The 16,507-nt window shown below is 32.3% G+C and overlaps 2 protein-coding genes across 2 annotated transcripts in view; both read left to right on the top strand.

Moving 5' to 3' along the window:
* Positions 1-16,507, top strand: part of RpS23 (ribosomal protein S23) — a 245,661-nt gene that overhangs the window by 90,019 nt on the left and 139,135 nt on the right. The gene's annotated exons all lie outside the window — the stretch shown is intronic.
* Positions 1-16,507, top strand: part of form3 (FH2 domain-containing protein formin 3) — a 143,735-nt gene that overhangs the window by 115,050 nt on the left and 12,178 nt on the right. The window contains exons 20-31 of the mRNA XM_080161359.1: positions 184-244; positions 1,702-1,798; positions 2,081-2,190; positions 3,457-3,519; positions 4,347-4,478; positions 5,040-5,199; positions 5,918-6,017; positions 7,988-8,087; positions 8,413-8,554; positions 8,853-8,984; positions 9,209-9,293; positions 12,611-12,800. Coding sequence (XP_080017485.1) covers positions 184-244; positions 1,702-1,798; positions 2,081-2,190; positions 3,457-3,519; positions 4,347-4,478; positions 5,040-5,199; positions 5,918-6,017; positions 7,988-8,087; positions 8,413-8,554; positions 8,853-8,984; positions 9,209-9,293; positions 12,611-12,800 — 1,372 coding nt within the window. The remainder of the gene's footprint in view (positions 1-183; positions 245-1,701; positions 1,799-2,080; positions 2,191-3,456; positions 3,520-4,346; positions 4,479-5,039; positions 5,200-5,917; positions 6,018-7,987; positions 8,088-8,412; positions 8,555-8,852; positions 8,985-9,208; positions 9,294-12,610; positions 12,801-16,507) is intronic.

Raw genomic sequence — 16,507 nt, 5'->3', positions numbered from 1 at the left:
ATTATTGGTCGAAAAGTTTGGACTTTATTGGTTTTGAACAAACCAATCATAATTCAATAAAAGTACCTAAAGTTTTTAGGCGAAGGAATAAGATAATGTGGTTATAGAACTCTGTATTACTGCTTAATTGATACTTAAAATTTGCTTATAAAATAAAGATTTTTAATTTGAATTTTACTTAAGGATTGAGGAATGTTTCCGAGCCTTCCTGAAATTTAACAACAATTTCAAACAAGCCGTTCAGGTACATTTTCTTTTCTTTTCAAGGCAGGTCAGCCGCCTGTCAGATGCCAACAACAATCTTTCTTTTGCTGATAGTATACTACATTACAAGCGGCTACGGCCTAGAGGCCTCTAGGGGCACTTGAAGAGGGGGGAGTTGAATTCGCTGACCAAATATTTTAAATTAGATTTAAAAAGAAAAAAAATGAGGAGGTAATTTTTAGTGGCGATTTCTCTTGGGAAGGTAGTGTTTACCTCCCAAAAATTGTTATAAACATTCCCAGGACTTATGAGAAGTTACCCTGTAAAGAAGAACCATATAGGTTCAGCGGTTAGCGAGATTCTTGGGTACAAACAGACAAACAGCATTGCTGTTACTTTTTTATAAGGATCTTAATCTTAATAAAGGGTCTAATAGGAAGAGTAGGAAGAATGTCATGGCCCGCAAACGTTCGTAACTGATTGCCATTCAAAGTTCCAGACTGCCAAACAAAAGAAGTGGTTATTTTTTGGTTGTTACTTAACATAATATCCCTGGTTGATAGAGCAACACGTTGAATAAAGCCCCTCTAGGACACACTCAACACGTGTGGCCAATCCTTCTGGGTCCTAACCCTCGGAGCTACACAGTATTAAAACTAAAACTAACCTAACCTAGACTAAACCTTTTCATAGACGTGTAAAATAAAATTATGGCAATGGTCTTCCATTGCCAAAATTTTTGTTGGTTGGGTGGGGGTTTATGGGGGAGGGGGGTGATGTCGATAATTTCTCTTGAGAGGATGGGGGTACCCTCCCCCAAAATTGTTATGAACCGTCCCAGAACATATGAGAAGCTACCTTGTAAAGAAGAACCATAACGGTTCAGCGGTTAGCGTGAACTTTCGGTAAAGACATACATACTTTATTATAAGGAGGGGGGGGGGGGCGGGGGGGGGGGCAGACCCTTATGTGTTCTCCACTGATTGCTAATATTAATTGACTAATATGTATATAGAATTTGCACAAAAAAAAAAAAATTGGAATTATAAGTTGGAATTACCGGTGAAAATTTATGATATTAGCTAGTAATAAAGAGATCATTAAACAAAAACAAAAAATTTGAATATAAATTTTTTAGAAAAATAAAAAATTATTTATTGACAATTCCTAACTATTGTTTTAGGTTATGCAAGGAAAAGTAGAGGTTAGGGGATTCCCACAGGGATAGGGGGTCTACACCACGCCCAGTCCTACGGGGATTATCGTTGTGGGGTCCTTACAATACTTGCTTAACCAATAATATGCATCAAAATTTCTTAACACCTTTACAATTTACTTTGCTTTTTGATGAGGTTAGGTTAGGTTATGTTGGATTAGGGTTACAATCGGATAGGTCAACTTATTTTGCCCTGTGAAAATATAAAAATAAAGGATGTCGAATCTCTTATATTCCGAAAATTAAATAGAAAATGCACATGGAAAATTATTATTTACTAGGAGAATGAGAAGAGAGAGGAGCAAGAACGGCAGGCGGAACAGCGGCGGATCAGGCGGGAACAAGAACAGGCCAAGCGCCGCTCAGGCTCTTATTCAGGTACAGTAAACCGTTTTTGTGACGTCACACATGACACTTTCCAGCGCTTCTGGCATAACAAGATGTGCATTCGAACGTTGTCTGGAAGACGATGGGTTTGAATCTCGGTCCGATACCTAGTTATAACTAAAGACGCGAAAAATGGTTCCAATGCGCAATGTGAATAGCTAAATTAGGGGATATGCCATGGTCCAAAACAGGCGCAACTCATTACTTTTTGTTCAGTTACTAAGAAACTTAAACGAAAACTATATCTAAATATAAATCTATCTATCTATAAAGGTGCTGGTAATGATGAGGATGGAGTGGAGGATTCTGCAGTCATGAACAACATAATAACGGATATCAAGGAAGGTTTTGTCCAGCGGAGGCTACCTGATGGAGGTTTTAAGGTAAAAATATTTAAAAGAGTTTATTTACGGGGTTGGAAAAATGGACGATATATTAATCTTCTCATTAAATTTTATTGTAAAGAAGGTGTATCAACTTTTTTTTTATAGCTAGCCGGTTCTTTTAGTAAGTAGTAGATGTAAAATTTTTCATAGAATTCAGATATGCAATCGGTTTTTTTTGTAGACCACTTATTTTTTAAGTAATTTAAGTTTTAAAAAAAAAAATTAAGTCGATTTTAAGGTACTAAAACGCAACAAAAAAAAGGAAGAAAATGTCCATTATGTACAAAAACAGTAAGATCTTTAATTTGACACCTTACTTTTTGAATTTTGTCAGGTAATTATTGAAAAAATTGATTTTTTTAAACCCACGAGAATAAAAACTTTGAACTTAATTTTATCATTTCACAGGTAAAAAAATATGGGTTCATATATACCTTTAGAATCAGAAAAATATTACGAATCCATTGTAAGCAAAATTGAAAAAAAGTAAAAAAATAAAAAATAAACAAATGGCCAATTATATTTTTTGTTCAGGCAACACTTTCGTCTTCCCTTTTTTACCCCCTCTTTACCCCCTTTCCATTTTTATACTCAATTCAAGAATTAAGACGTTGCCTGTATAATATAATATGATATTTTCATATAATTCCTTTTATTGTAGTTTATATACTATACTGTAAACTTTTTTTTCAATTTTGCTTACAATGGATTTGTAATATTTTTCTGATTCTAAAGGTATATATGAGCCCATATTTTTTTACCTGTGAAATGATAAAATTAAGTTCAAAGTTTTTATTCTCGTGGGTTTAAAAAAATCGATTTTTTCAATAATTACCTGACAGAATTGAAAAAGTAAGGTGTCAAATTAAAGATCTTACTATTTTTGTTCATAATGGCCATTTTCTTTCTTTTTTTTGTTGCATTTTAGTACCTTAAAATCGACTTATTTTTTTTTAAAACTTAAATTACTTAAAAAATAAGAGGTCTACAAAAAAAACGATTGCATATCTGAATTCTATGAAAAATTTTACATCTACTACTTACTAAAAGAACCGGCTAGCTATAAAAAAAGTTGATACACCTTCTTTTAAAAATTTGAAGTTTGAGAGAAATAAGAGCTGGATCTTTAAATCACAGCGATACCACTGCCGATGCATCTAGTGGGCAGCACTAAATGATTTAAATATCCAGCTAAGAACTCCCTAATAAGAATTAAGACCATAAGTTTTGATGAAAACTAATTTTGTTGTTTGTTTGTTTTAGCCCCAGTACAGTCCTATGGTGATGAGAAAGTTTAAGAAATCTTTGGATAGTCAAATGTCACAGGTAAATACATTTTTTTATTTGGGCTGGTGCCCCGCAGGGTTTACTTCCCGTAACAAGGTCAGAACATTAGATTAAAACAATAGAGAGGTGTTACAAAAATGTATGTCCCCACCCATGGGACTCTGTGCCGACTTTCAATTTGGTCTTTGAAAATCAATCAATAGCGTTGGGAATATTAACACAGCCAAGTCGTTACAAAAGAGCAGAAAGCAATTTGTTAGCAGACGAAAAAGATCCCCAACAAGGAGATCCAGGTAGTTGTCTGGTAATATATTTATATTTATAGATTTATTGTTAGAACTTCCTGGAAATAAATTTTTATCAAATGTTTTTTTTGGGTCAAACTGTCGTTTATTGAATTTAAATGTAATTCCGGTATTATCCTCTTAGAATTTTTACAAAATTGAAAAAAATTGAAAAAAAAATTTCTAAGAGGATAACGCCGTAATTCCTTATAATGCCTATAAAACGACGTCATACAATACAAATGACCAATGATAGGCCAATGTAGAGACTAAATTACCAATAGCAGGTCAGTAAACATTATATTTGACCAATGGTAGGGCAGTATGATGCCTTTTTTCATAGGCACTATAAAAAGTTTCATTAAAATGCCAAAAACATTAATATACACTTAATACACTTCTTAAACCAAAAAATCATGGTACTACTCCCTTAAAACTTTTCTCTCTACCCCTTAATGATAAATTAGTTAAAGTTTGGGGAAACTTAGGGTATCTACATCTCTAACCCCTATATAATTAGAATCTTTTTCTTTTAAGTAACAAAATAAAATCAAGCCCGATACTTAAAAAACATATTTTTAGACAAGCAACGTATCAACAGTTAGCCGACAGTCAACAGAAGAGGACGACATTCCAACAAGTACTCTACCCACACCTTCTAGCACACCCAAGCTGGGTAGGAGAGGGCGTGGCGGTTCATTTAGTGGACCAGGAATGGATGCTGTAATAGATTTAGACCATATACTTATTTTCGTTATTGTAATTGATTTCCTTTGCGCGCCTCGTTTTATTGCACTGGAAAATTAAATGCCTTTTAGACATCTGCATTACCCTAACGAAATATGGCCAGACCTTTATTAGAATTATAAACAAAGTTGTTTAATAAGCATAATTTCAATAATAATCTTAGCCTTGTTAATCACAATATTAATCACAATGATTGCACTTTACTGATACTGGTTTTTGTGTTTATCAATCATTTTATCTGCAGAACTTTAATTCCAACAAAGTGAACAATAAGATCATATTGTATAAACAAATTTAAAGCTTAAGTATTTTAAATTTGAGATTCTTAATTCTCCATTCTTCATCCTAGCCTCAAAAAGAGCAATTTTCGAGATCTTAAGCAGTCTAACAACGAAAAAAAATATTGTTTTATATTATAAGATAGTTTAAGAAAAGCATTGGTAAAGCTTCTACAATTTTCAAAGTCATTAGTATGACGTCAATTTGTCAGAATTTTGAATAACTATTTAAGTATCCAACTGTGTAGGAGCAGGTGAGCCCGAGGGTCAGGGCGCCGGGGTCAACTCGCCGGGCATGCGCAGACGCAGGTCACGTGTGCCCAGCGAGGAGGATGACAAGCTGATGAACTACCTGGTGTCCTCCGGCCATGATGGATCCAGAGAGAGAAATCTTAGTGTCGGCAATATTGGTAAGATTTTTAAAAGCAAGCTTTTCTATAATTAGGGTCAGTCTGTCCGTCCGGGACAGTTCACTTTTTCGTGTAACAGTTAGCTCTTTTCGTTAATTTAAACATGCTAGAATTGTCTTATAAAATTTTAAAACTTGCATGATAATTCCTATAATAATTAGGTATGATATATGAAACGTAGCAACTCTATAATCGTTAGAAAGTCCGTAAGTCCATTTTAAACATGATGATTCTTTTACTTTTTCAACATCAAATTTTGTTTGTTATTATTATCCTACTCTTCTGATTTTTGGAATACTGATTCCTATTACTACAAGGTACAACGTTATTAGAAAAACATCTATATAATCAAGACATTAAAATGTAAGTATGTCTTTAAACAGTATTTTGTGAAAGCTTGCCTTTTTACATTTTACTAGTTTTTGGACTTTTTAGCTTTGATGAAATTTATAACAATAACGATGATAGGTAATACTATTTGCAAAAGAGTTACAACAAAATTTCAGACCTAAACAATCTGAAATATGACAAAACATATAGTGATTTTCAGCTGTCGTTTTTATATGTCCACCCCCCCCCCCCCCAATTATTATTTTATATTTATTTCGCTTGTTGGCTATTCCTTATTCCTGGACAAACTCATTTTGAATTTTCTTGTTCTTCTTGACATGTTAATAATTTATGTATTACAAAAACTTTAAAAATCTTAAATTTTTAGCAGATCAAGTTGGGTACGGATCTCTAGATCGAGGTCTCATGAGAAGGTCTCGGGGCCGTAAGCGGCCAGACCTTCTGGCTGCAGAGCTTGAGAGAGACAGGTACAGATAGATAGATAGATGGATAGATATATAGATAGATAGATAGACAGACAGACACACAGACAGACAGACAGACAGACAGACAGACAGACAGACAGACAGACAGACAGACAGACAGACAGACAGACAGACAGACAGACAGACAGACAGACAGACAAACAGACAGACAGACAGACTGACTGATAAATAGACAGACAGACTGATAAATAGACAGACAGACTGATAGATAGATAGACAGACAGGCTGATAAATAGACAGTCATACAGACAGACAGACTGACAGACGGATAGATAGACAGACAGACAGACAGATAAATATATAGATAGATAGAAAGTAATGTGGGATAATTAGATAAATGAAATTAAATATAAAATAATATGAATAATCTTGTAAATATAAAAATATGGTTTTAGTATTAGAAATAACTACTTCTAATTAACTTTATGTGATAATCCTTTTATTAATATTATGGTTAAATACTCTTATTGGTAGTGCAGCTACTTTATAACCAGAGTCTTTCCGTCCGTATATACCATATTGCATCAGATATAGTATAGTTATGTATCACAGTTTCCCGCGGATATTAAAATGTACAGTTTTTTAGCCTCGAGATGCCGAAGGCATTGGTTTTAATCTTCTGATTGTACATTTTTATTTTCGCAGAAAACTGGATATAATACGATGCTATGCATAATTTTTCAGTATTGCTGAGAACCGGTTCTAATCCACCGGATAATAATCGGTTTCGAAGCCATACTGGAAAATATTTTCTATATTGACAAAACACAGTGGCTACGATTACAACATCTTCATACAATCATAGGTAGTATTAGAATCTTAAGTCTGACGAATTTTTATAACTATTTTATATTCCAATTTTGCCTCAGATTATGAATGCTACGCTATGTAAAAATATGATTGTCCTTGTTATAAACTGATGTCATCCTTTTAATTATTTTTTATGTAGTATACTTAACATTTTTATTACCATTTATTTGTTCATAATTATAGATAGGTTCGGAAAATTATAATATTCATAACATTTTTAAAGGTATTGATGTAAAAAAAAAAGGACAACAAGGATGGCGATATCCATAAGTAATACACAAAAAAAATTATTGAGGGAAATACGGACAAGATATTTCAAATACGGACAAGATATTTCAAATACGGACAAGATATTTCAAATACGGACAAGATATTTCAAATACGGACAAGATATTTCAAATACGGACAAGATATGTCAAAGATGATATTCAGTGTTCATAAATCGAAAATAAAATTATTGGGAAACAAAACCACGAAACCGTTTACATCCGAGAAAATTACATTTCCACCATAGACAGACTACGGACGGACGGACAGATACAGAAAGTAAATTATAGAGTTGCTTCTGTACTAAAATGACGAATAATAATTTTCTTGTTCGGTTATAACATTATATTTTTGTAAGAATGACGTCAATTACAATCGGAATTATTAAATATTTTGGGGTAAGATAATCTAATGTTAACGGGCTTATTCTGTCAAGTTATATTTGTTTTTTTTTAACATAGATTTGATCCTTTTTTTCTTATTTCTCCCAGAAATACAGTAAATATTTATTTTTTATTATTTTTCAATATTGTTACACAAATATATCTTTTTTTAGACGGACAGGCAGACAAACATTTCGATTTATAAAGTAGCTCCGCTACTAATAAGATGAACTCAACAATAACAGTAATTCAAAACAAAATAATCTATATATTTAATACTAGTGCTTTCAATTTAATTTATCAGAGAACACCCCCCACCTCCATCTCATATCTTAAAATTAACTTAAATAAAAAGGGATAGGTTGGAATTTAACCTAACCTAACCTATTACGTTATATGTATGAAATTTTTTTGATATATTCGAAATATATATTTGTCATCGTGAGTTTGTAACTTTTTTTACTCTCCCATGAAAGCTTTTATTGTTTTCAGGTCAGCTCCCCTGGGCAGCCCAGCACCTATATCCTCCCTGGCTGGCTCCAATGACCAAGACTCTAAGAAGGAGAATAAAGCTGAGGATCCGAGAACTAAGGTTAGTTTAACTTTCAACAGAGATTGGTTCTATAATTAAGGCCAGTTTTACCATACTTCGCCTCAGGGACGTCCAAGCTTTTTTTGAGCTAGGGGGTAAAATGAGAAATTTCAAAAATTTAAGGTGGTAATCTAATGTATTTTTTTTAAATTTTGAAGGCGTAATAAGAGGGATTACAAAGTTTGAAGGGATGTAGACCCCTTTAGCCCCACCCTTCGACGTCTCTGTTACGCCAGGGAATCTTCATGAATGCCTTGAAATCAGCAGGACGATTATTACATGCCCAAAGAGTGCTTTTATCTATTCTATTATTCAATTTTTGTAGGAGATCAAGCGACGAGTTGAGTCTTGGTTGAAGGACAGTGAGGAGGATGCTCACAAGGCGGAGGAATACCTGGACAAGAAGAGAGAGAAGAAGGTGCTGCGCAATGGTGTCAACAGCTCAACTAATATGCGCAACACTAACGGTAATGTCGCGTTTAATTTCTTAGAATGGGTTCTTTCCCTTAAAGTGATTAGTGTGGTTAATTCACCCCTTTATATACACATATATATTGAAAATAAAAGAGAAGGTTTCTTTTTCAAACCTAACTCTGCAGGAATACCTTGTAACCAATATAACCTAACCTGACCTAAAGTAAAACACAAACAAACGAAAAATACCCCATCCTTATTTAAAATTTATTTTCAAAAATCCAGGTTCCATTTCAAAGACTGCTATTGTTCCATGGATGTTAACAGATTTATAATTTATTTATTTTTAAGGATCGTCGTCTGATCATTTGAAAAATGGCGGGAACGAGAAAAGCCTTGGCACACTACACGAGGATAAACCTCTGGATGCAAGATCTATTGTTGCCAAGACTGATGTCATTAGTGCTATGGAGGCTATTGAAGGTAAGGATGCATCATTAATAGAAGTTATCGACGTTATAACTAAAGACGTTGAAAATGGTTCCGTCTTCAGCTGCGTCATACGCTTGGCAAAGTAGTTGAAGCACAGAGGAAATGCCTTGGTGCAAAACAAGGTCACCTTATTCCCATACACATAAATACATAAAATTTTGTGTGATATTTTTGTGTTATAAAATAAAAAAAATAAACCTTTTAATAATTTTAAGGAGCCTCATTACAAGACAAACAGCCGCGAAAGAAGACCCCTCCTCTCAGTCAGAAAGAGGAAGAAAGAAAGAAGGCACTTATTAGGTAATCTTTATGCTCATACCAGATTCACTAAGAAATCCCAAAAGTCCACTAGATCTATGTCAGAAGAAAAATTTACTAAGCAAATTAATCAGTAAATAGATACTATGTATGTATGTACATATATGGTGCATTATTTGCCAAATGTACCACTTTTCTGCACTACCTCTTTGATTTTGTTAATACTCTATATTTTGGTCCGTTGGGTGATTCAAGGATGCTGGATGGCCAAAAAAAAGTTTCAGAGTCCCTGGGTGTCTAGATATCTAGCTATCTATGAAGGTGGGTAACAAAAATAAAAAAACACCCATTTTTTCACAATTTTAAAAATTGATTTTTTCATCAATCTTACATCCAACCTATACATTTTATACACCAAAATGATCGTTTATTCATGTAAAAAGCACACATAATGCTATTTAGGCCAAAACTCTAACAAAAAGTGTATTTTGGATATCTAGCGTAATACCCAAAATACCTGTCCGAAAAAAATCATATTTTTGCTTAAATCCTGTGTTTTATCTGTGGGCATATGTGGTATATAACGGTTCGGACCACCCAGGACTAAAAGGTTGTCAAATTTCACTTTGGAACACCCTGTAAATGTGATTTTTGCGTCTGTAGTGCTAAAACTTGATCCAAATTGGCTATTTTTTTTAAATTACTTTAATATGTGTCTTAGTATGTTTGGCCATAGTGTTTTCTGACCAGATCAATATTTTCCTATTTTTTAGACACCCTGTATTTTCAAAAAAAGAGAAAAAAATTTTTAGTTTTTTTTTAAATTTTTTTTCTATTTTTAAGTTACTTAAAACTGTCATATAGATACAGAATTTGACTAATAACAATAATATTTGCCTATTTTTCAAATTTTTACACTTTTGGGACACCCTGTGCATGTTTTTAAAAAATGATGGTTTTTGCCCATTTTTTGGAGAAAGGAGTCGTTTTAGGGCCCTAGACTATTTCTTCATTTTTGTAGAACTTTTTAAGACACATCATTTGTTATTTATGCAAAATCGAACCGTTTTGCCGTTATTCACTGCCAAAGGCGAAATTTTTGACGTTTTTTGCCGTTCCCGAGGTTATAATGGGCATTTTTGGTAAGAAAACGTTGATTTATCAAGATCACTCCAAAATACTTTTATTTAGTAAATTCAATTTACTAAATTTCATGTAGAGTAAAATTTTTTGTGCAGCTAACCTTTTTTTGTCAGGATGGATTTCAATTGTTAAAACAAGAAAATGAAGTGAATATAATATAAATAATTGCTATAACATAAGTAATAAAAGAAACATAAATCATGTGCATTCGAAATTACTTTTGACAAAAATCGGCTGGATATACCAAAATTTTTACTTCACATGAAATTTAGTAAATTAAATTTCCTAAATAAAAGTACTTCACAATTATCTTGATAAATCAACGTCTTCTTACCAAAAATGCCCATTAGAACCTCGGGAACGGCAAAAAACGTCAAAAATTCCACCTTTGGCGGTGAATAACGGCAAAACGGTTTGGTTTTTGCATAAATAACAAATGATGTGTCCTAAAAAGTTCTACAAAAATGAAGAAATAGTCTAGGGCCCTAAAACGACTCCTTTCCCCAAAAAATGGGCAAAAACCATCATTTTTTAAAAACATGCACAGGGTGTCCCAAAAGTGTAAAAATTTGTAAAATAGGCAAATATTATTGTTATTAGTCAAAATCTGTATCTATATGACAGTTTTAAGTAACTTAAAAATAGAAAAAAAAATTTTAAAAAAACTTAAAAATTTTTTCTCTTTTTTTGAAAATACAGGGTGTCCCAAAGTGAAATTTGACAACCTTTTAGTCCTGGGTGGTCCGAACCGTTATATACCACATATGCCCACAGATAAAACACAGGATTTAAGCAAAAAAAAATGATTTTTTTCGGACAGGTATTTTGGGTATTACGCTAGATATCCAAAATACACTTTTTGTTGGACACCCTGTTAAATTAGAGTTTTGGCCTAAATAGCATTATGTGTGCTTTTTACATGAATAAACAATCATTTTGGTGTATAAAATGTATAGGTTGGATGTAAGATTGATGAAAAAATCAATTTTTAAAATTGTGAAAAAATGGGTGTTTTTTTTATTTTTGTTACCCACCTTCATAGATAGCTAGATATCTAGACATCCAGGGACTCTGAAACTTTTTTTGGCCATCCAGCATCCTTGAATCACCTAACGGACCAAAATATAGAGTATTAACAAAATCGGAGAGGTAGTGCAGAAAAGTGGTATATTTGGCAAATAATGCACCATATATATTTAACTTAGCTTGTAGTAATGCATTTAGAATATAAATGGTTATTATGACAGGGGAAAAATTGTCGTCAATTTACCTTGCTATCATGGAACTCATTTATTAGTCAGTTCTTTTATCCAATTTCTTTCCAGTTTGTTTTTGTAATAAACATGCATCTTAATAATTATTTTAGATGACTTTACAAATATAATTTTCACCAAATATTAATTTACATATAAATTTGTTGGAGTAGGAAAATCTTTGAAATTAATTTTTCGTATATTGAACAACTTTTTCTGTAAACAGAGCATCTACTTTATAATTAGAGTTTGTTCGAAATGCAAAAAAACAACAGTGCATGTTGGAATATGCCTTGAAAATAAGAGATTTTTTTGTAAATTTACTTAGTTGCAGTTTTCTATTGTAAAGAAAATAAGATTTAGAATAATTATCTCGCCTTCATTTCGTACACTTGAACCCATATGCAACGCATATTATAAAATTAAGTTTTTGTAGCTCCAGATTTCCATCATACAGCGTATTACTTCTTAATTTTAGGGAAGCTTCACATAGGCCTTGGGATAGTTTTAGGCTATTTCTTCCCTACTCTCACCTACCCTTAACCCGAATACAGAGCACCTAAACGCTAGTATATTTCAAAAATACTAAAAGGAACGTGGCTGAGGATTTTCAAAACCAAGAGAAACTGTCACGGCTAGCTTAAAACTGCAGAACAAAACGCGTCTGTAAGCCCTTTTTTACCAACTGGCAGCCAAATGGTAGAAAAATAGTTTAAAATTATCCCAAGACTTTCAATAAAAACCTCTATCAGATTATTATTTATCAAAATCTTAAGCTACAGACGAAAAAATCTAATTATTTATTTTACTAAGGGCTTCGCCCCTAGCAACTAGGTAAATTGTATTCAAAGGGACAGAAAGGGCTAGAAAATAGCTTAAAACCGTCCAAATACTTAAAACAGAATAGCCTAAATATCCAGGAACCTATGTGAAGCTTAACAAAAAAGGATCATTTTTTTCTAGGAGTTTGGGACGTAGGCCCTCTGAGGATAAGGTGTCAGTGTACCTGAGAAAACCCAGCAACGAGACCAGCACAGCAGCAACCACCACTACAACCACCAACAACACCGACAAGGAGAAGAAGGACAAGTTCCTGAAGGACATGGCCAGACGGTCCATGGAGGTACCCACAGATTTCCTGGATAGAATTGAGGTATGTTATGGTTTCTGGGATCTTAAGGGATAAGGCCATGTAAGATAAATTGATATGCATCTCAAATAATTATATAGAATTACAACTTCTGAAGATTTTTAAAAATTGTTGAAAAGTTTGGGCACTGCCATTTTGGAACCAACTAATCAAAATTAAATTACAGTTCCCAAAGTTTTATTTTATTTTTATGTCCAAATAATTCCTTGTGAATGTGTAAATGTTAAGTATCCCCGAAGGACGGACATACAAAAATATACCTTCTAGTTGTAGAATGTGACTGTTCAAAAAAAACAGGCATAGGCTAGGTAGCAATATTTTTAATAAAATTGAAAAAATTGGTGGTCAGCCCCTATTTGAACACAAATATCAATAAATTTAATGGGTTTAAATATTAAATTTTTTGTTCACAAAGGAACTATTAATTAACACCTAAATTCATAATTGTGTTCAAAAAGAAAGGGTTTATTATTTTATTATATTTTCCATATTAATATTGGAAGAAAATACTCATATTTCTGGTCACTAAAGGTAATAAAATAATAAACAATTTTTTTAATTTCTGGAGTTGGTCATTTTTCGTTACGTGGGGGGAAGGGGGGAATTTTACGAGCTCACGGAATTTTTATGACTTTAATATGAATTGAAAATTGAAATCTATTTCCAAAATTAATCACAAAACCTTCATAACAAGAAATCGATGCGATAATTATATTTACATCAATTTATCGTCCATTGTCTTATCTCTTGAATAAAAGTTTTAAAACAATAATGACAACATCCATACATACCAAAATATGACTCATGCAGTCTTAACTGTCTGTAATACGATGCAATCGATTGTCTTCTTAACTATTATATTTTTTTAAAGATACCAAAACTTATGGTAATTTAAGCATAATATAAATGTATTATTTTTGACAAAATTATACCTATACGTCAAAGTTTATATACAATTGAGTCCATACATACTAACATATTACTGACAAGAATGACAACATCCATACATATTAAAATATTTTATGAATTTTATTTTAGTCATGTTTATTTTTAGGGTCTTTAAAAGCTAAATCTCTGAGTATCCATTAGACTGACTGAGTTCTGCCTTTATAAAATAATAAGACTGGTTTTCGCCTATTTTCTTAGTGTTGGGGTTCTTTAATTTTGGACTTGATTTGAAATGTTGTATTATAGATGAGTGTGCATTCACTTCTGTATATAATCACGTTCACTTACTGTTACTTACACAAAAAGACAAAATAACAATTTGATTCAAGACATGTTGTTTTTTCAATTATGAGAAATTTGTAAGAAGTGAAACTTGTAGCAGGCTAATATAACGACACCCCTATCCAGCCCCTTTAACCTGTCCAATCCCCTTCTACTAGGTAAACGAACTAACAAATAAATTATGTCCGTTAAAGCAACCTAAAATGACGACTATTTATCTCCTGCCATAATATGGATGTAATAAGCGGTTTTCATGATTTAAAATGTAATTAAAATGTGGAAGGGAATGTTCACCAAGTACATGATAGTAATTAAAGTTTATCCATATCGAACCATTAATCAGGGAGGGAGGGGGACATTGGACTGTAAATTATAATAGTATTTAGTGATTGAAAATACGTTCTTTCATTTTTTAATTGATGAGGGTTAATATTGTTTATCTTGATTGGAGAATGTAAATCAATTTTTTAACCATTGTATTATCCCTTAGGAACCAAGGTTAGGATACAAAATAAAGAAAAGAATTGCTACATTTATAAATTGCAATAGCCATTCTCCGCCCATTTTATACAACCCCTCCCCCCCCCCTCCCCGATTTACCGATTTCCTGACCCCTTTGATTTTATTATTTCCTTTACTTTAGCTTAAATCCAACCCATGTATCTAAAGGGATAAGACAATGTGCGATACATTTATGTACATCCTCAATGTTAAATTTAAATTAAAAATTTAAACAAAATTACCTCTTCTTTACCACAATCCCCTCTTGCTACGCCCATTCAAAATCTTCAACCCTTTCTTTTCATATATATATCGTCAACCTTTCTTAAATAGGGGAGGGGGGGAGACTAGTGTAAAATAAACAGCCCATTGCCCATTTATTAATAAAAGTTTTGAAGGAGGGCCATGCATACAGGAAATGAGGTTAAAAATTGAGCGAACAAATACATAGAACTTAAGAGTTATAGGAAAAAGGGGGGGGGGTGTATTCATTATTCCATTTATTAATAAATAACCCAATAGTAATACTTTAATAACAAGGATGACAACATCCATATAAGCGAAGCACTGAAATTGTAGGACAAACGAACATTAACACTTGTATAGTGTCAGAACTGAATAATCACAATATACAAGTTGAAGAAAAAATTATAAATTAGTTGAAAAACTGCTTGATAAAGGATAATGTTTTGGACATACTTACATTTTTTTGAAGTTGATTATAGAGTTGCTTTGCTTGAAACATTATACTTTAATTATAGAAAAACTTCGCTTATAAAAAATTCTCATAGGGAGACATCATATATGAGGGGAGGGGGGCTAAACGAAGCTTTTCTATAATTTGTCCGTCTGTGCTCCATTAATTCATGCATACTAGTATTGTTTAGATTTAGAAAGAGTAGCAACTATGTAATACTTTTTGTTTATACTTATACATTTATGTTAATGTTTAATTGAACTACCATTTCGCTTTTATGGATGTTGTCATCCTTGTTGATATAATCCCACCCCCCCCCCCCTTTCATATTATTGAAGGGGATGGGGGATTGAGAGATTAATGTAATTAACAGCTCAATTTCTCCTCCCTCCCTATTGTAGACAGACAGTTTTCCGCGGATATTTAGATAGATAATTGCGATGATAAGATTACTACGGATTTTAAAATATAATAATCTTTTTAATGTAAATATGCTAACCAACATTATTTCATATCTATCGAATTGTATAATAAGACATTTTTCCGTGGATTTTAGGGGGTTTCGTTGACTAGTTATTTATCGCATCCTATTATTGACATTTTTCCGTGGATTTTAAATTTGAAACAACAAAATTATAACAGGAAAAAGGTTAAATTAAAACTAAATAGAATTATATTAAGATAGTTGAGATGTTAAAAACTAATATTGTGCTAAAAGTAAAATAAAGTATTCAAATTTAAATTATCATAATCTTATATAATTATAGTGGTACCCAATCGCGTTTATATGATTTTCATATCTATTGCATTTTATTACAGACAGTTTTCCGCAGATATTAAGAAATAAAGTACCAAAATTTGAATAATTATAATGACACCCAAACTTGTATAAAACTTGAATTATTAAATATATCTTGGAGAGATTTGGTGTTTTTAAATAGTAAGCAGATACTCATATCTCTCTCATATTTTTATTGCCCTAATTGTAATTTGAATATTTGTAATAAAATTGTAAAATCATAATGTTCATGAGAAGTTTAGAGATTAGTAATAAAGGGTTGGAAACTAAAAAAATGGGATATTTGGGGCAATAAAATCCTGACCTGTTTTTTTAATATTTTTTTATGGCCAAAATATTGAAATTTCCAGTCAATTTCACACGTCCCTAAATATCAATATTTTAAGGGTAATTAACACCTTTATGTTATATTTTTATTAAATTTCTACCTAGCCTATGCCTGAAAAAAAATATATTAATGATTTTTTTTTTCATTAAAATTGT

The sequence above is a fragment of the Acartia tonsa genome, chromosome 5 (genome assembly GCF_053477335.1).
Source record: "Acartia tonsa isolate MP-2025a chromosome 5, ASM5347733v1, whole genome shotgun sequence".
NCBI classification, from domain to species: Eukaryota; Metazoa; Arthropoda; class Copepoda; order Calanoida; family Acartiidae; genus Acartia; species Acartia tonsa.
This window is presented reverse-complemented; position numbering and strand designations above follow the sequence as displayed.